The following is a 25,270-nucleotide window of genomic DNA, read 5'->3' on the forward strand; positions in this document are numbered from 1 at the left end:
TTTACTTGTATGAACTGAGTGCACTGACACTAGGATCCTGCATGGAAAAAGACACAGCAAATTGATTGTGAGGGGTTTGTTTGAAAGAAGAAAGGGGAGGTTGTTAAGCAGATGTCTTTGTGGCAATATGGCAAAATAAGTGGAGGAGTTCCCATATTTTCCTGTGGTTTTGCTAAATCTGGGGTCTCTGGATCATTTTAATAACTGATCAAAAGAGAGAGCATGAGCAGACAGCCGTAACTGCAGAAGACCAGCCAGCCAGGATGTTTGCAAGCAAAAAGGTTTGCAAGCTGTGCTACTGCCAAAATTCCCTGAAGGAGAAGAATTTACTGGGATGATTGAGAAGGATTTTTTTCTTTGATAAGTACTGTGCATATATCCAGTTTCTGGTTTTCTATTTGGGCCTTGGACTCTCCATTATGCAAGCCTATTTGCCTTTTTAATCCACTATTTTCTCCTGAAATGTTTAAGACTAGGAATGCTTTGTTGTACTAAAGGAGTGATGACTTAAGCAAGGAACTGAGCTAAGGCCCTGACCCAAGCAGGGGGAGAACTGTTTTGTTTTGTTTTTTCCTAGTTTCTAAGATTTTAGATGCTCAAAACTACACACCACAGAGAACTGCCAGGATAAGAGAAGACAGTCCTTTTCCAGCCTGCCCTAAAGCATTGCTAAGACACTACAGTGCACAAAACCTCATCCTGTTCCCTTTTAATGATGCCCAGTCTCCCACGCCAGCAGAGGTTTGGGATTTTCCTGAGATGCTGCCTGCAGTTTTTGCACAGTGGGGTCAAATTCTGATTTCAGTTGCAGCAAACTCTTCTTCCTTCCACAGCATCCCCTTGGGATGAGCTTCATCATGTCCTTGTCTGGCAAGCTTGCCGAGGATGAGTGAACGCTCTGGCTCCCGGTACCTTCTAGCTGGGACCAGCACCATCCTAAAGGCTAGTGTCGGCGTGGGTGCTTGGGTAGGACCCTATGGGGTCTGTGCGGGGATGCTGGGTATGTGGGTGGCTGCATCCCCCCGGGGGCTGATACCCACTCGCTAACCCTGAGACGGTGCAGGTCTGCGTGAGCGCTGCTGGGAGGCGTGGTGATGGTGGCGGGGATGTCGCTGGGAGTCGCGGGTGCCCCTGCGGGGCGCGGGCGCTCTTTGTGCGAGGCGAGGACGCGCGGGGGCCTCGGAGCCGCCGCGCCGCTCCCGCCCGGGCCACTGCCCACGCCGTGCCCCGAGGGCGGGCCGGGGGGCGGAGCGGGGCGGGGCGGCCCCGGCCCACGCGGGGACCCGGTCGCCACTCGCCCGGCGGCGGCGGCCGAGCGGGAGCAGCGCGGAGCCGAGCGCAGCCGCGGGAGGCTGGTGAGCGAGGAGCTGCTGCCGGGGCAGGCACCGGGCCTCCGCCTCCCGGGACAAAGACGGGCTGGGAGGGGTCCCGGCGCCGCCGCTCGGGGCCGGGGCGGCGGGGCTGTGCCGGTGCCCACCGAGCATGCGGGCGGGGAGCGGGGGGCAGGGGGCTGCAGCCGGCCCGGGGCGCGCTCCGGTCTCGACCGGCACCGCCGGGAGCCCCTGGAGGGGCCCTGCCCGATAAACTTTCCTCGGTCCCGGTGGACGTCAGGCGCCCCGGAGGAACCGTCTGGCAGGCAGAGCTGCTTGGGCTGGGGGTTCGGGTCTTTTTTTGCGCCGAAGCATCGTCGTGCCGCAGCCTGGCATCCCTCTGTCCTAGAGAACAGGTAGCCGCTATATCGGGTGCTTGCCGGTGTCCCGAGAGGCGCGGGGGCTCCGGGGATGCCTCAGACCCAGGTCCCGGCTTTCGGCTTGCCCGGAGGCAGCCCCAAGTCCTGGCTTTCGATCCCCTTCTCCCGGCAGATCCCGAGGGCTTTCCCCACGCGGCGCCGCGTGGCTTGGTGCGGGTGGGTCGCGGGTGCGGAGCCGGCAGGAGGACACCGGGCCGCCTGCCCGGGGTATGGGCAGCGAGAAATGACGGCTGGTCGGGCTGCAGAGAGGGAAACCCCGGGTTTTAAGTTGGCAGCGCCGAATATTAAATCAGAAGTGAAGAGTTTTTCGTGGCTCCGGTGTTGCTTCCCTCCCTTTGATTTTTCTTTTTTTCTGTCTCATCAGGACACTTGTTCAACTTTGGGTGATGCTGGACACTCAGTGCTCGATCTAAAAGGATGCAAAGAATAGAATTTTTTTTTAAAGATGATTTCCCTGCAAATATTGTTCATCTCGTTGAAAGTGTTGGAATATGTTTGAGAGTGATTTGCTGTCCTTTGATTAATTCAGACTCTGTGAAGTCCATGGAAAAAGCTGTCTAAAACAGTCTCTTCCCTAAAAAGAGGGAGACATACTGCAATCTGACTTGTGAATCCTACTGATATTCCTCTTTTTTCAGCTTTTTCAAGAAACAGATCCTAATTTATTGGCCTGCCAGACAGAAGGAGTCTGCAGAGACTAATGCTTTACCTGATCAAAGACACCCTTCTTAAAGGTGGCATTTGAATTCAGGTGATGCATGTGGGTCAGTGGCTCTCCCCCCCTTCTCTTTGTCCCACCTAGGCTCTTATTAGTTGTCTTTCTTTATGCCATACAGTGCAGTGGCTGTTGAAGAGGCTGGCCAGGGCATCTCTGAGCCCAGAGGCAAGAGTTTTTACTGAAGTGCAAGCTGGTTTAGGGGTGCATGCAACTACAAAGGTGTCCATAGCTCTGCTGGGGTTCCAGTATGCCTGTGTGGAGGAAGTGCTGAAGGATCAGGCTGGTAAATTTTGCTCATGTGCCTTTGGGATTGGGGTACAGAAGTGCTTGTTCACTTGTAGATCCTTGAGGAAGGAGCCTCGGTTTGCCTGGGGGTCAGCTGGCCAGGAGATGATGACCTAAAGTTGGTTAGGTGAGTAAGGACTCTGTGGAGCCACGTGAGGGCATGTTGTGTGCCCTGACATCCATAGCAGCTGGCTGTAATTTTTCTCATCAAGTTGCATTCTCTGATCTTCTCTTCCCTAATCCATTGAGCTTTGTGGGAGTCCTCCTCTGAAGTATCTCCAAAGTTGTTAGTTCCAGGTAGCTATTGGCTGAGTGCAATCAGACCTGGCCAGAAGGGGAGAGGGGGGGGGGGCAGAGGAATGCAGGAAGGAATGTCTTGTTCCTGGGGCATTTCCTCCTGGGGAAGGAAGATGGGAAGGAATCCTTGTCTGTAAGTAATCCAAGAGCAAAACGTTTCTCCCCTTGAAGACAATGAATCATTTCAGCAAGCTGACACTGTTATTTGTGGCTCTTGGCAAACCAGATAAGAGCTTTCTGCCAGACACTTACTCAAATCAGTGCCAGCCCCAGCCCTGCTGATTGCCTTTCTCTGTTGCACTGGGTGGGAGAGAAGCCTTTGTGTACCATGGCAGTAATCACAGTGGCGCTTTTGGGGGAAGGAAGGTTGTTGCTGGGTCCCCTTGGTTACACAGTTGCTGATGCTGGTCCTCTAGGCCTTTTTATTTTCCAGAGAGGATGCCACTTTGGAGAAGGAATTTTTCCTGCCTTGCTCTGCTTGTGTGGCTGTGAACAGCTATTTCCAAGACTCCTTTTCTTTACCCTTGATCTAAACCTTGCATGATGCTGGTTATACACACTCATTAAACAGGGAATTAAATCACATAGGAATGCTGCTTGCTTGATGTCTTCTCCATTACAGAGCTATGCTTAGAAGTTGAGGCTTTTCAAGTGATTGTGTGGGCTTTAGCTAAGCTGTGAAAAAAGTCTTGTAAACAATACACCTTTGTGATGAAGGCAGAGTAAGATTAATTATCACCTGTCCTATTAAAAATCTTCCCACTTGGGACTATAATCAAACTGATCAAACAGTGTTGTGCTTTTCCAGATAACCAGGTGAACTTTGAGTGGCTCGGGAGCAAATGCAAGATGAGCAGCAGAGGACAGTGCAGAAGACGCAGTGGGCTCTCAGTCTGACCCACGAGGATTTGAAGATGTCTGCGTGCAGTGACTTTGTGGAACACGTTTGGAAGCCAGGCTCCTGCAAAAACTGCTTCAACCCAAAGAGTTCCCATCGGCTGCAAACAACCCCAGACACGGGAGCTTGTGGCGTGCTCCCGAATGGAGTTAGGACCAAGCCTGAGAGCCTCGCGTTTGACGACGAAGGTGTAAATACTTCCCCTTTCTCAAAGCCAACAATTGCTGTGAAGCCAACGATGATAAACTCGGATGTTTCTGACGCGTGGGCGGATGTGAACATGAATGCAGATCTGTCACAGGTAATGATTAATCCAGTCAAAGCATGACTTCCCGTTACTTACCTTTTCTCAGGAGTGCTAGGAATAGCTGTTAAAACCGTTTCCTTCTCTTTGTTTTTCCTTCTGGTCTTGACTCAGGTTTTTAAGCCGTATATTGCCTTCTCAAAGTATCTTTGGATGAAGCTGAATGAGCTTTTGCTCGCAAGTCATGTGCAAAGGTGCTTAAAATTACATTGTTTCTTTAGGAATTTCCGGATTTTAAATGAGGATGCGGGTTAAAGTTATTTTCCTGGGAAGATTTACGGAAAAGATGTCTCGCCTGGTTGCAGTCAGTGCTACCTGGATCCATGGTCTTTGTGGGTGAGGAAGGAAGTGCCCCACCTTCCTACTCCTTGGGCTCCCGACCTTTGCCAGAGCAGTAATGCCCTCTGGGTGTAGCACTGCTCCCTGCTTGCAGACTGGCAAGCCCTGTGGTTTGAGTTGCAATCAAGATGGGTGGTGCACTCCTCGCCCTGACCAGCTGATACCAGCACTGCCCCAGCCATGCAGAGTGAAGCATGGTCTGCTCTCCCTCTGCCTGTGGCATAGGTGTACTCCTATCTCCTCTTGCCCCAGAGGAGAGTCAGGGCTCACCAGCTCTTTCCTTAACCTCCTGTTGCTATTCCTTTCTTCTGTTTTAGGGGTAAAGGGCACAAGAGTGCAAACTGCCATCATCGATGGGGTTTGATCTGTACATGCAGATTTGGCCTCAGGCTGAGTTTTGTGCTGTGGGAGCAGGTTTGGCCATCCTGGAATGGGGGTCGCTTCATAGGCATGTGTTACTCTGCCTCTCCTGCTTCTCCCTTGGCAATCAGGATAGATCTCCCTCTGATGAAGAGATTTCAGATACCCTGCCTGCTCCTCACTCCCTACTGCTGAGCATAGCCAAGGATAACCTGTGATAATCTGTGTCTGTGTTCCAGAGTCACACACTCTGGAGCAGTGTGAAGTGAAATGAAAATAAGCAGAGAGAGGTGCAAATACTCCTTCCCTCTCTGAATCTTTAATTGCACGGTGATTCACAGACAGGATGACAGGTTGGACACGTTTCTGGCAGCAAACCCACGGAAAGAGAAAGAAGAATGCCTTATTCCACTGCGTTGCCATTGTTAGAAATGCAAGGATTGCAAATGGTCCAGGAAATATGACAAGTGTAATTTTAGTAGGAAATGTTTGTGGAAGTTATTGGTGTGATGAGCACAGCAAAATGGATGGTGAATGCCAGAGGACTGTTCAGTGGAGGTGGACTTCAGTTTTTGCAGTTTTAGTTTTGCATTGGTTTCTTTATTTTTTTTCTCTTTCATTTTGCATATGCACATCCTGACAATGCACTTGTCTCTTTGATCTGTGCAGGTCAGCTGGGGTGTGGTTTCTGGCAAGCAGCTCCTTCTGAAATCAGGAGATGCAGAGCGGATCTGCCTTGACAATTTTGGCAACGGTGGTGTGAGAAAGCCCTTCCTTCACAACCTGCCCAGTGACTGCTTGTCTTGCTGTCCTCCTAGCTACTCCATGGTGGGTCTGCGCAGCCTGGAAAGTCGAGTGGAGAGAAATGTTTCCATCCACAGCCTGGTACTTGTGGGTGAGGTGGGCAAGCAGGAGGACAGAGCCAAAGACAAGTTTGCCCTGCCTCATCGGGCCCCCTGCCCTAATCCATCTGCACTGGGGGACAGAAGCACCACTAATTCCAGCAGAAACCCTTCTTCCCAAGCCAGAGAAGGAGCCGTGCTCCTTTCAGAGGGTGACTGTGGTCACATCTCCTCTGGCTTTGAAAGCGAAGGGGGCGAGTACTGTTCAATCACAAACTGCCACAGGGAGCACCCTGTCTCATGGGAGTCGTGTTGCACAGAGGGGAAGGCTGCACGCTTCGAGAAGGAGAGTCACGCTCCCTGCGGGTGGAAGCAGCGGGATGCTCCCGAGATTCCTAGGCCAAGTGGTCGGGCAGTCAAGTTCAGCGAAGAGGAGCGCAGAGCTGTGAATGTGGCCTTCTGTATCACAAAAGACCATGGTGATCCTCTCCCCTATGCCCTGTATTCAGAGAGGAAAAAGCTGTCTCTCCACGCTGAGCCTGCCGCCCTCCCTGAGAGCACAGGGAGCAGCAGGGCAACTGCCTTTACTTTGTCCCGGGAGGATGAGGGCTCGCCTCTCCCTGTGGAGCCCTCTGTCACTGGAGGTCCTCAGACTGAGGGTTCGGGCACCCCTCAACAGGCTCTGGTGGAGCCGCAGCGCCCTCGCCTCACCGAGCCAGCCTGCGGTGATCCAATCTATGCCGAGAGCACCAAGAGGAGGAAGGCACAGCTGAAGGCTGTCAGTGGGCAGGCAAAAGCAGAGAAGCTGGCCCACGGCACTGTGAAGGAGCAAGCTGATGGGTCACGGAGGGATGGTGGCTGGGCTTTGGGGGGTGAGAAGGAGTATCAGGACTCCACTGGCCAGGTGGCAGCAAAGATAACTGTAATGACAGCGCACACTGAGGATGATCACAAGACAATATTCCTCAGCAGCCCCGACTCAGCAGTAGGAGTTCAGTGGCCGTGTATCAGCCCCACTTCCCACCCCGATTTTGGGACGTCATCACCTGCCATTGAGCCTGGACAGATTTTTCAAGCATCTGGAAGTGAAAACAGTCCAAGATTTCATCTGGGAGCTCCTGCCAAGACCTCACTTAGTGACAGTCCAGCCATTCCCCCAAAGATGTCCAAAAACAGCCAGCCAGGAAGTGGGGGGAACTGTGTGCTGCCAGTGAGCTCCCATGTGGCAAGGTTTGGTGATGACAACAGCCATGATGGGGCTGGTGTTCAGCTGCTGCCGAGGAGCTGCACTGGTACAGGTGCCTTTGGGGCATCCCCTTCTCCGTGCACTCATGTGAATGGGGTCTCTGTGGAAGAGTCCAGTAGAGGCCTGGCAGGCTCATCCTGTGACAGGAGGCAGAAATACTACACCCCAACATGGACCAAGCAGTGCCGAATAGAGGAGGAGGAGGAGCAGGAAGAGGAGCAGGAGCTCTTAACTCACCCATGGGCAGTAGGAGCTGAGAATGGAAAAGCTGGTACCGACCTTGTGGATGATGGCCTGATGCTGGAGAGCCAGGCTGGGATCACCAAATCATCTTCTTTCTCCTTTGATTTCCCTAAAGACAAGAGTAATGGTATGGAGTTTGCACCACCGCCGCCGCCGCCTCCAAAAAAGCAGTCCAGGTACAGCCCCCGTGAGTGTGTGTGTGGTGGTCTTATTAACCATTTGCAATTGGGGTGTTTGCTGCAGGGGTTCATTGACTAGGAGGTGGTTCCTGTTCTTTTTTTCTTCCCTTTCTGTTTGAAGATGGGCTTTCAGGAGCATGGGAGGTGACTGCACAGCTGAAAAGCTATATATCTTTTTACTCTGAAGAGCTGTCTGATCTTTGCAAGTCTTGGTTTGAATGTCATGTGCACTTGTAAAAGCCCTTCAGGGCTGCAAGGTATGGCCTTGAGTCCCAATATTCAAGTGAAAACAAGATATGTGCCTGGGAGACCTGGTGTTTCCCAGGTCAGCTTCATTCTGTCTTGGCGCAGCTCCCTCATGTCAAATAGGATAGAAAATGTGGTGTTGCAGTCTCCTTGTGTAGGTGGAACTGGGCAACTTATCTTAATGCTAATAACAAGGGCCTCCAAAAGCCACATTTTTAATTCAGCTCTAATGTCTTTTTGCTTTTGAGGTGAACTCTGGAAGCTGCAATTTCACAGAGAGGGCTCCTTGCCTGCAAGCAGGTAATTGGAGCTTGCCCAACATGGACTTATTCTGTGTGGGAGCCACCTGTCTTCAGGCAGCCTTCTGCTCACCACTCTCCTGGAAGTCAGGTTTGCCGGCAGGGCAACAGCAGGCCCCAGAAAACAAACGTGAATGAGGGAGTTCTGTCCATCTGGGAAGGAACTAGCTTTGCTAAGCAATTAAAAAAACCCAAAACCCCCAAAAAAACAGGCTTATAATACTTTGTGTGCATTCAGTATCTGCAGCTGTGTGTATCACAAAAAAAAAAAGGGGGGAAAAAAAGTGTAATGGGGGAAGAAAATTTTATTTGCTGTCCATGAATTAGGTTGTCTGAGCATACTGGAGAGGGATACTTTCACCTTCTGCAGATATCCTGTATTTGCTTTATTGTGTGTGTCAATTTTGTTACCTGAAATTGTGCATTGCACAATGGATTTGACTCTGGCTTCTTGATTTAAAAGTCAGGAGAAGAAGGGATGGGTGTTTGGAGGAGAACTTACTCTTGGGGTCTATGGCCATGCTTCTGCGTAGATACCATAATCTCCAGGTTGAGACTGTGAATTTTCCATGTGTTTTGGGGTTGGCTAGCCCAGGGAACTAGTGTTTAAATTGACTAATGGGTGGACAAGTGAGTTTTCTTAAGGAAAGGGAAGAGATGAACAAATGGCTTTAGTTCTTAATGTTGGGCTTCCTGCTATGGTGCTGCATGCTGGCTGGAGTCAGAGGAAAGGAAAGGTCTGCAAGCAAGTGAGCACACAGATGCCACTTGGTGTCTCCTAGCAGCCTGTGTTGTATTTGCCACATGAGGCGTTGTTGAGCCCCAGTGGAGAAGATAAGATGCTGTTGAGCAGTGATCATTTAGGAAACACCGAGTTGCCTTCTGAAAGTCCTCTAGAACCTGATTCCTTTCCCTGCACAGCAGACAGAGGTGACCGTGCAGGCCAGAAGGGTGCGGGCACTCAAATAGCAGTATCTTCCACTCGCCGTGCTGGGAGCTCCTGCTTATGGAGGAGCAATCATGTAGAGCCCTTTGTCTGTACTGGGGGCAGGGATGCTTCCCTGGCAGTGCTTGGAATCTCCTTTCTGCCTTCATGAGTGCTGGGAGGAGGCAGGGGGCTCCTTGCTGTGTCAGGGTGTCTCCTTGGCTGGGTAACTTGGACCAGCTTTGCTCCAAGCCAGGAGCATGCCCTGCTGTTGCCCTCCTTGTGGTGTTATGACAATCCATCCTGAGGGGCGTGGAGCATTTTCTGCTCCTTGGAGAGGCTATTTCCTGCTCCTGGTGTGATCAGGCTGTGCCAATTGTAACAGTTGCTTTTGAGTCATCCTGAAAGCATCTGTATGCTAGAAAGCCTGTGTCAAAGCAGGCAGGGAGACTGAGGTTGGGGAACATATGACATCTGTGACTAGGATCTCTGGCAGAGCCAAAAATGCTGGCAGAGTCAAAAACCCTGCCAGGTGGTTAAGGTAGGTGCTGGTTACCCCCTGTGGCTGTAGGGCACGTTGTGCTACAGGTATTTGCTTCCTAAGGGCCTTGATGCCTTTGGCTGAGCTGTGGGGCGCTTTACTTACAAAAGCATATCCCTCCCTCCGGCTACCAAACCCCAGCTCAGCGGCTTCTCAGCCCTGAGGAGTGATCTGATCAGAGGCAGGTTTCGAAAGCTGGGCAAACCTGGATGGTTGCTTTGTTTGTTTGCTTCGAGTGTGCTCTTGTTTTTGTCTCCAGCGTGGGTTGTCTGAGCGTGTCAACGCAGGACCCAGGGCGGTGGGAGGGATAGCTGCATGCACAGCTGGTAAAGTCACCATAGCAGGACTGTGTTACCTGGGGCAGTCCTTGCTTGCAGCTTTGGGCTATGACATGGCTCTGACCTGGTGCTGGAGGAGCATCTCCTCCCTTCCTTCCAGGTTGCAGCCAAATGCCTGAAGAAGGAGAGTCACAAAGGTGACTCCATACTCTCCTAGTGCCGGTCAATCTGTGGACAGGTGTTTGTCCCTAATGGAAGAACACTGGTCCTTCTGTTATGCTTCCATAGTACCTCACAGAGACTGAGCGCCTCAGCACGAGATGTTCCCTGGTGGCACAACTGCAAAGACTTCTTTGGTGGATGGATAGAGCTAAAGCCAGCATAGATCTGTTTGTGGCACAGGCTTTGGGCTGGGGGCTTAGCAAATCAGGGTTCATCTCAGCTGCAGGAAGGGCGTGTAACCATCCTTTTTCATTCTAGATCTCAAGCTGCAGCAAGATATTTGATTTCATGCTGGAAAATGAAGTCTGTCTGAATTTCCTATTTAAATTTAATTACTTACTTTAAAGAAAACTTGCATGTGTGTTTGAACTAGTTATAAAGCAGAGAAAGAAAAAACAAGTCTGTAGATTTTGTTTTGTTCATCTTGGCTCTAACAATTAATAGGGAAAAAAGTTTTTATAGGGTAAATTCCTGCCAGACACTGAGGAAACTCTGGTTTTGGAGTAAGCTGTCTCTGAGGATGGCAGAAGGAGCAATTTTAGAGGGGTTTAAAAGTTGGCACAGAAAAGGAAAATAATGAATTTATCCTGTTTCATCCTGTATAAAGCTATTCTGGATCTCTTGCAACTGTTTCTTCATACAATCCTCTTGTATGAAAGATTATAGATATTTAATGTTTGCTTGCTCTGAAACACAATGGCAAATGAGTTTTAATTACAAGAGGGAAGAGATTGGAAAGGGAAGATGGTGGCTGGTCCTCTTCCAAAAGCTGAGAAGGTAGTTGGCTAAGGAAAGGGCTCACTAGGGAAACTAGGATCCCCAGGACGTGTATGTTCAATGAAGATTTAAAGGTTGTTTGGTGTGAAATGCTCTAGCGTGGCCTTCAGTTTCTTGGCACAAGGAATGAATCTTTGCTGAAATTTATGTCTCTCTTATGCAGAGGATCAGGCTAAATGATTATTGTAGTTTCTTCTAGCCTGAAAAACCTTGATGGTTAATTTATTTCATGTGCCTCCTAAAGAAAGAAAACGGTGATGCTGCTTTGCATCTCGAGTTGTTGCCTCTTGAACTGTTTTCATCATAATTAACACCACCTTCAAAAGGCAGTGCTGCAGAGAGCTTCTGAAATTTGCTGAATGCACTTGCTTGGGGTAACAAAGGTGTGTAGCACAGCACTTCCCAACACCTGTCATTGCTGAAAGCAGCCAGGACAAAAGAGCTTGCGGTGTGCCAAGATTGCATGTTACAGTGCTGCTGCCATTGCTTATTGCCAGAGGGAACAGAACACAGGAATGTTACAGTGTTGGGAATTGGATCACCAGGAGAAGAGACAGGTGTTGGGAACTGGATCGCCAGGAATAGAGCCAGGTTTGTTCCTCACTGAGGAGGCAGTGCTAGCTGGTGGGACTGTGCTGTGTGTTCCTTGCCAGCAATCAGTCTATGGCAGAGCAGCACTGTACCCGAGGCAGAGTATTCCTCTTTTCTTGCCATTCCTGAGGCACCTGTTTCTCTTTGAAGCTCAGTGTCAGAGTGCAGCCCAGTGACAAAAGCATACTGGCATCATGGAGCCGCTGTGGCAATTACAAATGCAGCTGGAAGTCGCAAGGGTTCCAAATTTTGATCTTTTTCTCTGTGATGACGGATGACAGCAGGTACTTACTGTTTGACCTAGGACAAGCCAGATTTATTATTATTAATGTAACAAATTATAATAAATAAATAAGAAACTCTGGATGGCAGCAATTTAAGTACACAATTAATAATTACATAAGTAAATAAAAATAAGAAGGGAGAGTATGGCTCAAGCAGGAGAGAGAATTATGCTCCAGGACAGAGAGGGGATACACCTTTTGGATTCCCCTGGTACTTTTTGTCTGAAACTAATCAGGAATTTCTCATGCTGCTTCTGCCAGTGAATCATCTTTAAAAGGTTGTGATTTATCAGCCAATCTTTTAGGAGAGTTTGTTTCTTTTAAAATGAAAGTTGTTCACTCTTCTGTGTGTTTCCTGTCTCACTACTTAAAAAAGTGCAGAGTTGGAAATTGAAATGAGATTTGTTATCTTCTTCACCACATCAGAGTATGCAGTGATTTAAATTTTGACCCATCTACCATCTTAATTCTGCACCCCATCTGAAATTTCCTATGCATCTCCAGGCTCCAAATCCTAGTTTCAACTTAACCTGCTCTACATAAAACTCCTTTGGTACAGGGAGAAGTGGTGTACTCCTCTAAACAGAGCTAGGAGTGTTTCAAAATCCTGTCTTTCCCTTACCTCAGTTTTGGTTTCTCCACGTTTGCCAGCTGGTAGCAGAAGGATAAGTACAAATCTAAGCTTCAAATGTTGTAAACTCCTGTATGCTGGGTTTTAATTTCCCTCTGCTTCCAGGGAAAGATGCTGGAAGAAACAGCAATGGAGGGAGGAGGAAGATATAATTATTCATATTTCATGATAGACAAGCACATGGTACAATGGTACTTCCTCTTGTGTAATAATTATGCCCAGCCATATGTTATGTTTGATGCTGTAATGCAGTCTGGCTTTTCTCTCTTCTGTGCATTAGTTCCATTATTTTATTCTGGGAGGGAATGTCTTCTTGACATTATCACCAAACATCTCCTGGACTGCAGATTGGTTTGTGGTGATTTGTGTGTGTTCTCTGCTCTCCTCTCTCTGTTACACTGTCACATGATTTATAAAGCTCAGCATCTCTGTTATCTGCACAAGTCCTGTTGTCTGTGCTGAGAAGAGGTGACCCGCTCCTGCCAGCACAGAAAGGCTGGGAGACTCCTGTGATGGGAGTGCAGAGCCAGCACTCCTTGTGATCAGGTCTCTGCTTCGAGAGAGACGTGCCTCGCGGCATCTTCCAATGCCGCCAACAGGCTGCATGTGTGATGGCTGCTGGAAAGGAGCAAGCGGGAACCTTGCAGCTCTTATGCCTGAGTGGCCTTCTCCCACTCTCAAAACCTCCTGCCCTTTCCACTTGTGGAAGGCAACCAGATCTGCATGTCAAATCTCAGGCAGGAAATTCAAGCTGAAGGTATGTCTAGAGTCCAGAGGTTCCTGGGGCAATATCCCAAGGCATGTGTGTCTGCTGTGGTTAGGGCAGCCATGCTTTGGTGCCCATCTCCACTCTGAGAAGTGCAAGGCATGCAGCTGGTGATGCTGGAGTCCTGCAGCAACATCAGGTGGGACCCCGATTTTTGAAGAAATGTGAGATTTAACACATGACTACTGCTTGAATGTGAGTTGTGGGAAAGACAAAGCATGCCCCAGCCAGAGATGCAATGGGGGACATGGGAAATGAACCAGATCCCTTTTTAATACTATAGAACTCCAGACTCTGGGGTTTAGGGTTTTTTGGGTTGGTTTGGTTTTTTGCAAGATCGCTCTTTTCAATCTTGACTTGTTTTAGGCAGGACTGTGGAAAGTCATGTGCAAAGTCAGCTGGATGAAATTGTTTATGATGGGAAAACTGGGGAGTAGTGAACAGGAAAAGTTGCCTGAATATGCCAGTGTGTTGCATGGAGGGTGTTGAGTAATTGAAGTGTATTTAAAGCCACCAGAATAATTTGGAGAGATGGAAATCTGTGAAATCGTTTGTTTTGAAGTTATTAGATTGGGAAGGCTGACTCTTGTGACCTGTTCTTTATGCACAGAAGCATGAAGGCGGCTCTGGTGCTGCTCTTGAAGTTGCTGAGCAGGCATTTCTGAAATGGATATAAATTAACCACTGTTACATCTTTCTGAAGGGGAGTGTAGCCCACAGATGTTTGCAAGGCGGTGACAGGGGTGGAGGGGATGGAAATCCTAATGTTTTCTTTAGATTTAACATGGGTTGATACTCTTTATTTCCAATATCTTTTGGTAAAAAGGGCAAGATGGAGAACAGACACCTCTGAGCTTGCACTCACATGTGGTGGAAGGAACACTAGCAAAGCAGGGGAAGTTCAGGTTAGCTGTAAATCAGGATCTCACAGGCTGCCACAGTGATGAGCTGATCAGCTCTTGGGTTGGAATTTTACTGAAATGGGAGAGTTTGACCCTAGCAAGTGTTTTCAGTAATTCTTTGGTATAGTGGGCTGTGAAGGCTGCAGCGTGGGCTTCAAGCAGCTCCTAGGAAAAGAGGGAGATGTAAAGCAGAGGTATTTCCAGGAGGTATTAGCTGGCCAGGCTGTAACATCTGAAACAAGAGCAGGATGTCGTTTAAGCGGCAAACAATTTCTATTTCGGTGCGCCTATTCAGGAACTGCATTTTACATAAGTCACGGCGGTACGGAGAGGAAACAGGGCTTGCTGTGCGACTGATTTCACCGCGACATTGAGCTCAGCAAAGGCAGCAGCCAGCACGGGTCTGGCAGACGCCGCGTTGCACCCAGGTTGCTTGGAGGAATAGGTGTGGCTGTGCGCGGTGGACCTTGGTCCGCGCCGAGCAAAGTCCCATCTCTCTCTCTGAGTGCGGGAATGGTAAGGCAGCTCTGTGAATTTGTGTTTAGTGATGGGAAAGGAACAGAAATGCACCAACTTTTCTGCGGGTCTGGGGGGAGGATTGTGTTAGAAAACATCTGTGCAGATCGAGACCAGCTCTCTTGTAAAATCTTCTTCTCTTATGGATTCAAATGCGTCTTTGATTCTTGCCAGGTCAGACAGTGCACCCGCATGGGTGTGTGCCCTTGTGTTTTTTCCACCCAAATTACTAAAATTAAACGTGTGAAGAAATTATAGGATAAACTTATAACGTTATAGTAAAAAAAAAAAAAAAGTATTTAAGTGCAGTTGGTTGCTTTCAACAGCATTAGTTGTAACAGACCTAAAATCCTCAACCTTTCTCTTTCTCTCTCCTTCCCTCTGGTTTTTTAAACTGTGTCTTATGTAATACATTGTGAAGTTTTGTAAATCATCCCCAAGAGGCTTGCCGTGGTAAATTCATCACTGGTGCAAGACCAGTGTCTCTGCTGGGGTTATACCTGAAGTGGTTTTTAGAGCCTTATTTTCATCAGCCTCTGAGTATTTTTAGACCAAGGCTGCTCAGGCAAATGAGGAAGTCTGGCAGAAGTTTCTTCCGGGCTTCTCATACACTCTGCTCTCCATGTGGTGGTGTGGACACGAGAGTAAGTGCTTTGTCTGGATTGGGAACAAAACATTTCTCAGTCTTTAAATGAAAATCTCTCATAGCATCTGCTGTGCTTGGGGGTTTTGGATGAGGAGGGATCCCATGCATGTGAACAGGGTGCCACAAGAAAGTCGTTGTGCATGTCTTTTGTTTGTCTTTCTCAGCAGCTATTCAGCCGTCTGATTAGGAAATGCGGGATACCTTCCAGCAAGATAGCTGGTGGAAATCCTTTTACTTCTGTCCCAGTCTGCCACTAACCCCTTTATGTTCTTAATCAATGTGTTGAATTTTATCAGCGGATTGACAGTTTTACTTAAAAATGTGTGTCGATAACCTTTGTTTGCTGGCTGACAGTCTGAACAGTACCAAAGCTAGGAGTGTTTATGGTCTGCTCTGCTGCCTATTTCAACAGTTTCTGTGGTTTATCAATGCAGAAAAAATGAACAAAATGCAGGGGAAATGGTTTTATCTTAGCAAAAAGTCCTGCTTGCCTGAACTTATCACTTAAACTATGACCTGGCAGGTTATAAGCCCAGTTTATGCTTGGCTTATTTTTTTTTTTTTAAGGTGGAAGCTGCATGGAAAACTGTAGGTCTTACATTAAAACCTGCATGGTAGGTTCTGATTTTGGCAGACTCATGTTTTCTGCAGAGTTGCTTCTTCTTTTGTTAAGGTGCCAGTTATTACTGTGATGCACTGTTTGAGACAACAGCGGCCAGGGATGGATGACTCTTCTACTTGTCCCTCTGTCATGAAGGAATTGGGCTCAGACTCCCAGCTTCGACCTGCCTTCTGTAAAACGGGAGGAGTGATGCTACTCCCTTCTCATGAGAACTTCATTGAAGGCAAACACTAGTGGCTCCCCCCTTCCCAGTGACAGTGGCCAAAATGTGATGTGTTCAAGGACCACACACATGCTAGGCAAAGGAGGTGCAAGCTGGGGCTGAATGCTCTTGGCTTATTGGCTTTCCTTTTCTGGTCAAGCGCAGCCAGTTTGTTCTAGGAGGCTGGCATGGGGACTGTAAGCTTATAACCTGCCCAGAGTCAGTGGGATACAATTCCCCAGGTGCTGGAGGAAGAAGAAAAACGCACAGGAATGAGGTGCTCTGGCATGTTAAAGAGCTGCACAGTGTGTGGATAGGCAGAGGCCAAGCTAACACTGCTCTCAGCTTGAGTCTCCATGCACAAGTGCATGCAGGGTATCTTTTGCCATCTTTCTCCTGACTATTCTCTTTTGCTCTCTCTAGGCACACTCTGAAAATGAACCCAAGTAACACTGAGTTGGAGAGGGTCAGCAACAGCTCTGCTGAGAGCCTCAGCCCACCTTTCCAGAGCGTCCACGTCAGCTTCACAGCTGGCTCCAGCGACAGCCTTGACTCCGACACACAGACCGGGAGTGATGGGAGTAAGTGACCACTGGGTATGGGAGAGGTAGCTTTGTACCTGAGGCCCACTGCTAGGGCAGCATCCTCAGAGTGGGGATCATGAGGGTCTGATCCCCTAGTTCCCCTGACAACCCTTCATCTTTCACCTTGTAGCTCTCCTCTTGTCTGGATAAAACCCCCATCTGAAAGTGATTGTCCTTATCCTGCTTATGCTTCATACATTTCACAGGATCACAAGTAGTACTGCCATAGAAAGTCCTCCACAGCTTTGAGGAGTACCAGAAGGAGTCTTGTACTAGAGGTGATCTCTCCCGCTCATTGTGTTCCCAGTTATTTCTTGAAGGGGAAAAAAATCTGCCTGCACTCGTTTAACTGAGATTAAAAAATACTTACTATGAAGTCACTTTTTTCATCAGTGCGTAATTTAGACATGCACTAACATGTTCAGCAGCTCAGAAAGTATTTCCTTAGCAAAAGCAACCTTCGTGTAGTGGAAGTTCTGTCTTTCCAAGAGCAACAATGTGCAGCAATAAAATTAAGAGCCAGAGCTCTGGAAACTCCATTTTTCCACCCCTAACTTGGAGTCTGAGAGTAAAACCATGCCAGGAAATTGTACAGGGGTAAGAAAAACTCACATGTGTTGGATCTTTACTTGCTGGGCACGGAAGCATTTTGCTGTCAAAAATGATGGGGACAAGAGGATTTTTCTGCCTCCACTAACAGAAGCAACTGTTTAAACCCATCATGGGAAAGATGAGTTTTTAAATGAATACTCAAATGCAATTTTTTTGCTGATGCAAGCATGAAGCTATGCAGTCAGTCACTGAGGTGAGCTCAGATTAATTGGCTATGTTGTCAGATGTTAAAATATGAAGTGGAGGGGATCTTTTAAGCCCTTGCCATGCAGAAGGACTCTATGCTGAAGGTGCAGAGCAGTGTTAGGAATGTTGTGAAAGGGTTTAATTCATTACTCTCTGCTTGGGGCAGAGCCCAGCAGCACATAAAAAAAGTTAAGGGCAGTTTGGCATCTGTGGGCTTGGCATGTGGACTGGTTGCGAAAGATTCCAGTACTGATGTTTGTTCCCTAAAACTCTTGCAAGTAAATCTTGTCTCATGAAACAGGGATTCAGCTGCATGTCCTGGCAGAGATGCCTCTGTTGAGCTGCTCTGGGCTGCTTGCTGAAGAATTTTTCTTGGCTGCATGCTCTGTCAAAGCCCCTTGAATAGAAGTGGAAAGAGGTGCCATGCTGAATGATCCCTGCCTGCGGCTTTTTACAGGGTTTTAATGGAGGGAATCTTTCCTGTGGACCTGCTATGGTGTGATGCAGATGTCTGGGTTTTTATTAAAGCTTGAGGCGTGCATCTCAACTGTTGGGCCACGTGCTTCTCAGCTGAAACTGGAGAGCAGTCGCTTGCTGGGCAGCTGGGTTTGCAATGTAGGCAGACACCTGGGGCAAGGATCCAACAGGAGTCAGAGTTCAGCATCCAAGAACTGGGGCAAAAGAGATGTGCTGATTCACATTTCCTACAGAGCTGTTTCTGAGCGTATTGTCACAAATGGGGCGCTGAAACTGCCTTGCATGGGAAACTCATCTACTACAGAAGCCAAAATCAGTGCTGCTCATTCCTGAGATATCTCTCAATGATGTTGCTGTGATGGGGTGCATTACAGGAGATGCCTTGGCAGTGCCATACAGGCACCCTTGGCAGTGGAGGGGAAAAATGAAAACTGACATTGTGCTACCAAACTCTGGTGAGGAGGGACAGGGCCAGATCATGCCAGCATCCACTCTGATAGTGGAGAACTAGGGGACATGCCCTCACCTCATGTGGTCTCAGGTGATGAGCAACTAACAGGGATTCCTGCTGTGACACAACTGGTATGGCTTTGACCCTGCAAGTGACACCCTAGAACAGGCTGTAAACTCAGGAATCTGAGCCCCTGCACTTGGAGGTTGTGCGTGATTGTTGGTGAGTCACCTGGGTTGTGAGGGAGACAAGTGCCTGCTTCAGACTGACGTGAAACTGCCCCAGGGCATTCCTGTGGAGCAGCCAGAAAGTCACTGTGGGGAAGTGCCTCCTGGCAGCTGAATCCTTACCAGCAGCTTTGTGAGGAGGAAGGATGGTTTTTTACCACTCTACAGCTTTAGAAGTTGGATTTAAAGAAAGAAATCTGCTAAGTTTGCTTGGAGCTAAACCCCATCATGCACCTTTCAAGGTCTACATTTGCATGCAAGTTGTTAGGAGAGCTCAAGTTTATCAATAGTCCCACTTGTCATTGAAGTGGCATAGAAAAAGTCTCTTAAATTATTGCATCTCTTCTTTTAATTTCCCCTCCGCTCCTCATGTATTCTGTCTCCATGACCTGAAATTACTTTATTTTTTATTTCTATGTCAAATCACTTTTTTTCCCTTTTTTTAATGTCCCACTTTTTCCATGGCATGTAATTGTATTACCTGTCTCCAGTCTGGCCCAGGCAGGAAAGCAGCTGCTACTGCTGCTCAAAATGAGCCAACCATCCCAACCCAATCCATGTGCAGATGGCATGTGGAGCTGCTTGGGGTTTATTGTTATGTAGTGGAGCCAGCCTGCCCTCTGAGCAAGGAGGTCTGGCAATAAGCTGGGAGACAGGCAGGGGCGGAGGCCAGATTTTTTCAGGAGGATGGAAATTGCCAAAATCCCACACCTTGCTCAGTGACCCTTACCCTGTGTGAAGCAGGGAGAAAGGTTCAATATACTTCTTGGGCTGCCCTGGAACAGCCAGAGGGCTGGAGCTGTGTAGCATGAGTCACTCTGTCCTTATCATGCCGTGCTGCTGAAGCACTGGGTGGCAGCTCCCAGGTGAAACAGGCTGTGTTTAAAAGGTTGTCCTTGTGTAGAGTGCTTCATTCCTACCTCCCTGTGGATGACATCACAGCTTAAATATTTACCCTCTACTACCTTTTTACTACTGTATATGCAGTTCATAGGGGAGTGGTTTCGGGGGTGGGTAAGTGCATTTCTAGATGGCTGGTGGCAGCCTGCTTTGCAAGCCTGCTGTATTAAGCTGGATTAAATCCCTAACCCCTTCAGTGAAACTTTGCAGTTGTGAATAGTTGAGGACTGGGCACTGGGTTCAGATGTAACCTGGCTTGCTGCTGTGTTTCCAGCCAGGGCCCTGGGGATGTCAGGGATATGGAGAAGGACCTGTGCTTCCTGCCTGCAAGAGCCGCTCATGGCGTCTTCTTGTGTGTTGCTGTCTCCTAGGGCATTCGTCTGAGCTGAACCACTCGCCCCCTCCAACTGAGAGCCAAGTGTTTCCCCCTGTCCCTTTCCTTCCCGTCTCCAGTGAGGATGGTCCCTCCTCTGCCCCCAGCTGCCCGCCCCCTCTGCCTCAGAAGAAGACAGTGATCAGAACGGTGTCCTCTCCAGATGGCTTTTTTGGGGGACAGGCATCTTCAGGCAAAGCAGCTGGTGCTGCCAGCCCCAGGCTGAATGTCAGCCACTCCGAGAGCAATGTCTGCCTCCGAGAAGAGCCTCCCTTCATCCACCCAGCCAGCCTGGGCAGCCGCCCCGGCGCCTTCTCCTCCTCCGAGTCCTTGGAGAAAGGCTCCAAAGGAAACAGCTATTGGGGCTCAACCAGTGGTAAGAGCACAGGGGCTTGTGTCCCCAGCAGAAACCTCCAGTCCCTTTCCTCCTCGCAGCTCAGTGTGTCCAGCCAGGTGTCATCGGCCTCCAGCCTCCACAACCTCCTGAGCAACATCGACAGCAAGGAGGGAGTGTACACCAAGCTGGGGGCCCTGTACGCTGAGTCCTTGCGCCGCCTGGTTGCCAAATGTGAGGATTGCTTCATGCGGGAGCAGAAGAACGAGCTGCACTTCAGTGAGAACAACTGGTCACTCTTCAAGCTGACGTGCAACAAGCCCTGTTGTGATTCAGGGGATGCAATATATTACTGTGCCACTTGTTCCAAGGACCCTTCTACTACCTACGCTGTGAAGGTAAGTGCACACCCAGGAGGTATCCAGGCTTACCTCCATCGTCTGGTCTGGGAGGATAAGGCAGAGAGCTGCAGGGTCCAAGGCTGAATGGAAGTCCATAGTAGCTGAGCTGGGAGTGAACCTTCAAGCTTATTTTTCCCCCTTTTTGGTGTATGGATTTGAGTGAAAGAGTGAGAAGCAGACTTTGCAGAACACCTTTGAAAAGCACCATCGGCACACAATGGCCTGTTTTCTCTGCTTGTATTTCTCACAGGTGAAGTTTGGCAAGCAAAACCACTTCCAAAATTGCCACTTTTCCCCTGGCAAAGGTTAATTTGGAAAAGTAGGTTTCATTGTAACAAATGCCAGTCAGATGCTTATTGCTAAAAGGGCCTGAAACCCAACCAGTTTCTCTCTAAAAACATCTTTGTGCAAATACTCTGTTCTAAACTCAGAGGCATTCGCCTCTGATGACACAAGCTGATGAAAGGCTGTTCAAAAGACAGCATTTTTGCTTCTGCCTGCCTTTTAAGTGGAAGGTCTGACCCAGAAACCATGTGAGTGCTTATATGATCCTGAAACTGCAGGCGATGAGATATTGCAGATGCCAATTAAACAATGCAGGGCTGACCCAGACATGCTGTTTAAGGTCAGGTTTGAAATATTCTCCTGTAACTCTAAGGAATACATGTTTGAAATGGAAACTTGAGGTGCAATAGTTCAGCTCTTTGAAACCGGGATAAATAAGCTTATCCAACCTGTTCCATGGACATCCTGCAGATTTTTTTTTTCTTGATCTATGTTACTACTTGAATACAGAGATTTTAATTTCCATTCTGACTCAACACTAGGGACATCTCATTGCTGCTTATTCTTCAGCTTGTTTTCAAAACCTATAGTAATTCCCAAAAAAGCAGTCAGAGATGGATTAAGTAAGGAAAAAAAAGAAAAAAATCTCTGCTGAATTGTTTCCATCATTATGAACCCTAAGGGGATGTTTTAGTTAAGTGACAGCTTTAAAGCTGTCACCCCAACAGTATAGTCACCCCAACAGGAGGGCTGTAGGTAACCAGAGTGGAGTTTGATGAGATCTTGTACCAAAACCCCTAGTCCAGCACTCCAAGCTGCAGCTTTTCTTGCATGTTATACCTAAATCCATTACATCTTTCCTCCTGAAGCCTCAGAACTGCATAGTGAACTGTTGTGTGCCTTTTCGATCTGTGGTTCCTGTGGCACGTGCATACCTCTGCTTTTGCCTGCCACGTTAGGTGGAGTTCAGTGGGTCAGCTGTATGGCTGTAGTGCATGAGTTCTTGCCAAGGCAGAAACAGCACATTTCAAACTCTTTGCAGGACTGCCTTTGTGTCCCTGCCTGTGATGTAGGCTTACTCTGTGCCCTTGGTACACTGCAGAGCATCATAACAAAGCCAAAACCACTCCAACAAGTCCATACTCTGTGCCAGCATAGTGATGTTTTGTATGTGTTTAGCCATGTGCAGGGATACAGTTCCTGCAATATTCCCGAGTGCCACCATCCTTTTGGTAGCCAAAATAGGGAATGAATAATTGTGAAACATTGCAACTGGATGATTCCTAGCTGCCCCTCCTGGCTTCTGGTATAGATTTTTTGACAAGAAAGAGATCACAGACCTATGACAAAATCAGACTTGGAGAGTTCAAAACGGGCAGAGGATCCCAAGTCAAGGAGCCTGCTGAGGAGCAGGAACCAGAGTCTGAGCTGTGCAAAGGCAGACATGGCTATGTATAAAATGATTTGAAGAAGCCAGAGTTATGTGAAATGGCTTTAGAGGAATTAAGCCAAGATATGCTCCATGCCTTGGCTTCTTTCTCCACTTAGAGATGCGTGACTGAGCCAGCCCCAGGCTTCTACTCGGAACTTTCAGCATGAAGGATGGCTCTGGTGCAGCCAAAGTCACGAAGAATGGCTGGATGGGGAAGATCTCCCTGTATTTGTTCGGCTGCAGTTATTCTTCCAGAGACTCCTCTCTTGCCAGGAGTTTCTTCCCTTTTCCTATGCCTTACACATCTTTCCTTTGCGGAGAGGAACAAGTAGGTTTGTTCGCCAGAGGGCTGGAAGGTCTGCTCTGCATTTGGGGATCCTCTGCATCCTCCTGGGTCCCGCTTCGTTAATCTGCAGTTTGCCTAGCTCTCCAAAGCTTGTCTTTCCACAAAATAAGCATGCAGCCACGGCAGGGTATTTTTGTTTAGAAAAGAGAGGACAATAGGGATTTGAAATGCCTGTCTTCACAGTATTGTCTCATCTGAGTGAATTACCTGCAAATGCCTAGATTCAAACCCTTGCTAGAGGAGAACAAAAGCAGCCCCCATTTATCCAGCTCCACTCTATTCTTGTGCATATTTTAACTCGGAGGCAAAATTGATTTCTTCTCCAATTTTGCACGCATGCTGTGACTGGCAGTGGCATGCTCCAGGGTTTGAAACCTTTTATGCTGAGTTTCAGCCTGTTGCTGATTCCTATGGATGAGATATAAATACATCACTAAATAAAGGGGGAAAAAAAGTGTATAATAGAAATGCCAGAAGGTCCCATAAGCTAATGGATACTCCTCTAATAAACCTGGGTTTGAGTTTGTTTAGTCTCTAATGCAGTTGTAAAGCTAAAATACAGAACAAAACGAAAATGGAAGTCATGTGGTTTTAAAAAAATCTAGATTATAAAATGCTTTTTTCCCCTAGAGTTTGCTGCACTCTCACTTATTTCTAGGCCTGTTGTTAGCACCCATTTTCTCTTTGGTGGGTTTTTTTTTCCCCTGTGTTGATGAGCGCAGCTTGTTGCTGGTTTCCCTTAGCTGTTGATCATGGGGTTGAGAATAGTTGTTGACACAAGGAAGTGGAATGGTTGAGGAGGATGTGAAAGTGGCTCCAGGGCTTAGGACCAGAGAAGAATTAGATGGGAAGAAAGTACTGGAGGTCTCTGTCCACCCCTCACTCCAAACAGCACTATGCTCATAGACACGTCACGTTGCACAGGGCCTTATCCAGGCAAGTGTTTACCATCTCCAGAGATGGAGGTGGCACGCTTCTGCCATAGGCTTTGCTTTTCTCTTTGCAGTATGTCTTCTGGGTTGCAGTAGTTTATCTCAATGACATCCATGATGTAAAAGCTATGTTGCTTCTATTGGCAATGAAATAAAACCTTCAAAAGTTATTCATGGGAGGGCTACCATCCTCCTTTCCTGTAATTACTGGGCACTGCCTGGCAAAGGAAGCAGACTCAGAAATGTGACACAGACATCTGGTTGCTAACATTGGGGTGTTGCAGGACGAGAACAATCTTCAAGCCAGGAGATAGTTTAAAGTACTTCAGGGACTGATGTGCATTTTGCTTCTCCTGTTGTCTTAGCATCTGCAAATCACAGTGTAGGAACCCACCTCTCAACTTCCAGTCTCTGCCCTGTCTCTGTCACTGGTTGATGAGACTTTTCCTTTGGTCTCTCCTCACAGATTTGTAAAACCCAAGAGTCAAAGGTGGCTGCTTCTTACTGCAGCCCTGCTGTGCCAGTCCACTTCAACATCCAGCAGGACTGTGGTCATTTCGTGGCCTCCGTCCCCTCCAGCATGTTGCTGGCCTCAGATGTGGGGAAAAGCATGCCTGGGGATGGCCTCTATCCGTCCCGCACTGCCAGTGAGCATGACTGTGTGGTGGTCATTACCCGCGAGGTGCCGAGCCAGACCACTGCCGACTTTGTGAGGGACTCAGTGATGTTGCACCAAGCCAAGCCTGAGCTCTATGAACGTCGCGTTTGCTTCTTGCTCCTCCAGCTCTGCAATGGCCTGGAGCATCTCAAAGAGCACGGCATCATCCATCGTGACCTATGCCTGGAGAACCTCCTGCTTGTTCCCTGCAAGCCTCCCATGAGCTATGTAAAAGCCAAAGACGACAAACACTTACCCCGCCTCATCATCAGCAATTTTTTGAAAGCTAAACAGAAGACTGGAACTGGAGACTCCAAATTGAAGAAGAGTCAGGCCCGGCTGGCCCCAGAAATTGTGTCGGCTTCTCAGTACAAGAAATTTGATGAGTTTCAGACTGGTATTCTCATCTATGAACTGCTGCACCAGCCCAACCCTTTTGAGGAGAAGGTGCACCTCAGGGAGCAGGAGTACAGCCCTGAGGACCTCCCTGCTCTACCCAGCCTGTCCATCTACTCCCGGGGACTCCAGCAGCTGGCCCACCTGCTACTGGAAGCAGACCCCATCAAGCGTGTGCGGATCACTGAGGCCAAGCGGATGCTGCAGTGTCTGCTTTGGGGACCCCGAAAAGACCTCATGGAGCAGCCCCTCAGCCATGAGGAAACCCTCCGCCAGGTGCTTCAGAACTGGGTGGACATGAAGCGTGCCCTGCTCATGATGAAGTTTGCAGAGAGGGCCGTGGACACAGAGCGGAGCATTGAACTGGAGGACTGGCTGTGCTGCCAGTACTTGGCATCTGCTGAGCCGGCCTCCCTCTTACATACATTAAAACTGCTGCAGCTTCTCTGACCTTGGATGTGTCTCTGAGGGCTCCTGGTTGCCTTGCAGCTAAAGGTACACAGCCCCTTTATATGTGAGAGGTTGGAATCTCAGCAGCAAATGCATGTTCACCTCCTGCCCTGCACTCCAGTCAGAGTGCACCAGACACGTTTAGTATCCTCAGCACTGTTAGTTTGCGAGCAGGCAAAACTGGGAACCTACCCCAATTTTGGGGGATTTTCTGTTTTGGGGTTTTTGTTGTTATTGTTGTTTGTTTTGGGTTTTTTTTTCTGGTATGTTAAATGTGGACTAATAAACCCCTGCCTGCGTGTGTGCATGTTTCTAAT

The 25,270-nt window shown here is 48.4% G+C and overlaps 1 protein-coding gene and 1 long non-coding RNA gene across 4 annotated transcripts; one reads left to right on the forward strand and one right to left on the reverse strand.

Moving 5' to 3' along the window:
- Positions 1-1,293: 1,293 nt before the first annotated feature.
- LOC108492912 (tyrosine-protein kinase SgK223) lies at positions 1,294-25,269 on the forward strand. Of its 2 annotated transcripts, XM_017805766.1 has the most exons (7): positions 1,306-1,355; positions 2,810-2,880; positions 3,859-4,249; positions 5,621-7,458; positions 16,333-16,490; positions 19,718-20,451; positions 23,916-25,269. In XM_017805766.1, exons 3-7 carry the CDS (start codon positions 3,893-3,895, stop codon positions 24,951-24,953), a joined length of 4,125 nt encoding a protein of 1,374 aa, XP_017661255.1. In that variant the 5' UTR covers positions 1,306-1,355; positions 2,810-2,880; positions 3,859-3,892; the 3' UTR covers positions 24,954-25,269. The 2 variants fall into 2 exon arrangements, with proteins under 2 accessions (XP_017661256.1, XP_017661255.1); XM_017805767.1 differs by lacking the exon at positions 2,810-2,880 and having other exon boundaries at positions 1,294-1,355.
- On the reverse strand, positions 2,005-9,979 carry LOC108492913. Of its 2 annotated transcripts, none has more exons than XR_001873276.1 (3): positions 9,828-9,979; positions 7,319-7,391; positions 2,005-2,159 (listed from the first exon to the last, which is right to left on the reverse strand). It is a non-coding gene; the product is annotated as an uncharacterized LOC108492913 (long non-coding RNA). The 2 variants fall into 2 exon arrangements; XR_001873277.1 differs by lacking the exon at positions 2,005-2,159 and adding an exon at positions 5,704-5,794.
- Position 25,270: the final 1 nt, after the last annotated feature.

The sequence above is a fragment of the Lepidothrix coronata genome, unplaced genomic scaffold (assembly GCF_001604755.1).
Source record: "Lepidothrix coronata isolate B3197 unplaced genomic scaffold, Lepidothrix_coronata-1.0 Scaffold13, whole genome shotgun sequence".
NCBI classification, from domain to species: Eukaryota; Metazoa; Chordata; class Aves; order Passeriformes; family Pipridae; genus Lepidothrix; species Lepidothrix coronata.

Bases quoted from the DNA above. Each gene is read 5' to 3' on its own strand.
- LOC108492912 (XM_017805767.1), top strand. From the start codon at position 3,893: ATGCAAGATGAGCAGCAGAGGACAGTGCAGAAGACGCAGTGGGCTCTC. The intron at 4,250-5,620 runs GTAATGATTAAT...TGATCTGTGCAG, and splicing joins TGAATGCAGATCTGTCACAG to GTCAGCTGGGGTGTGGTTTC. The intron at 7,459-16,332 runs GTACAGCCCCCG...TGCTCTCTCTAG, and splicing joins CCTCCAAAAAAGCAGTCCAG to GCACACTCTGAAAATGAACC.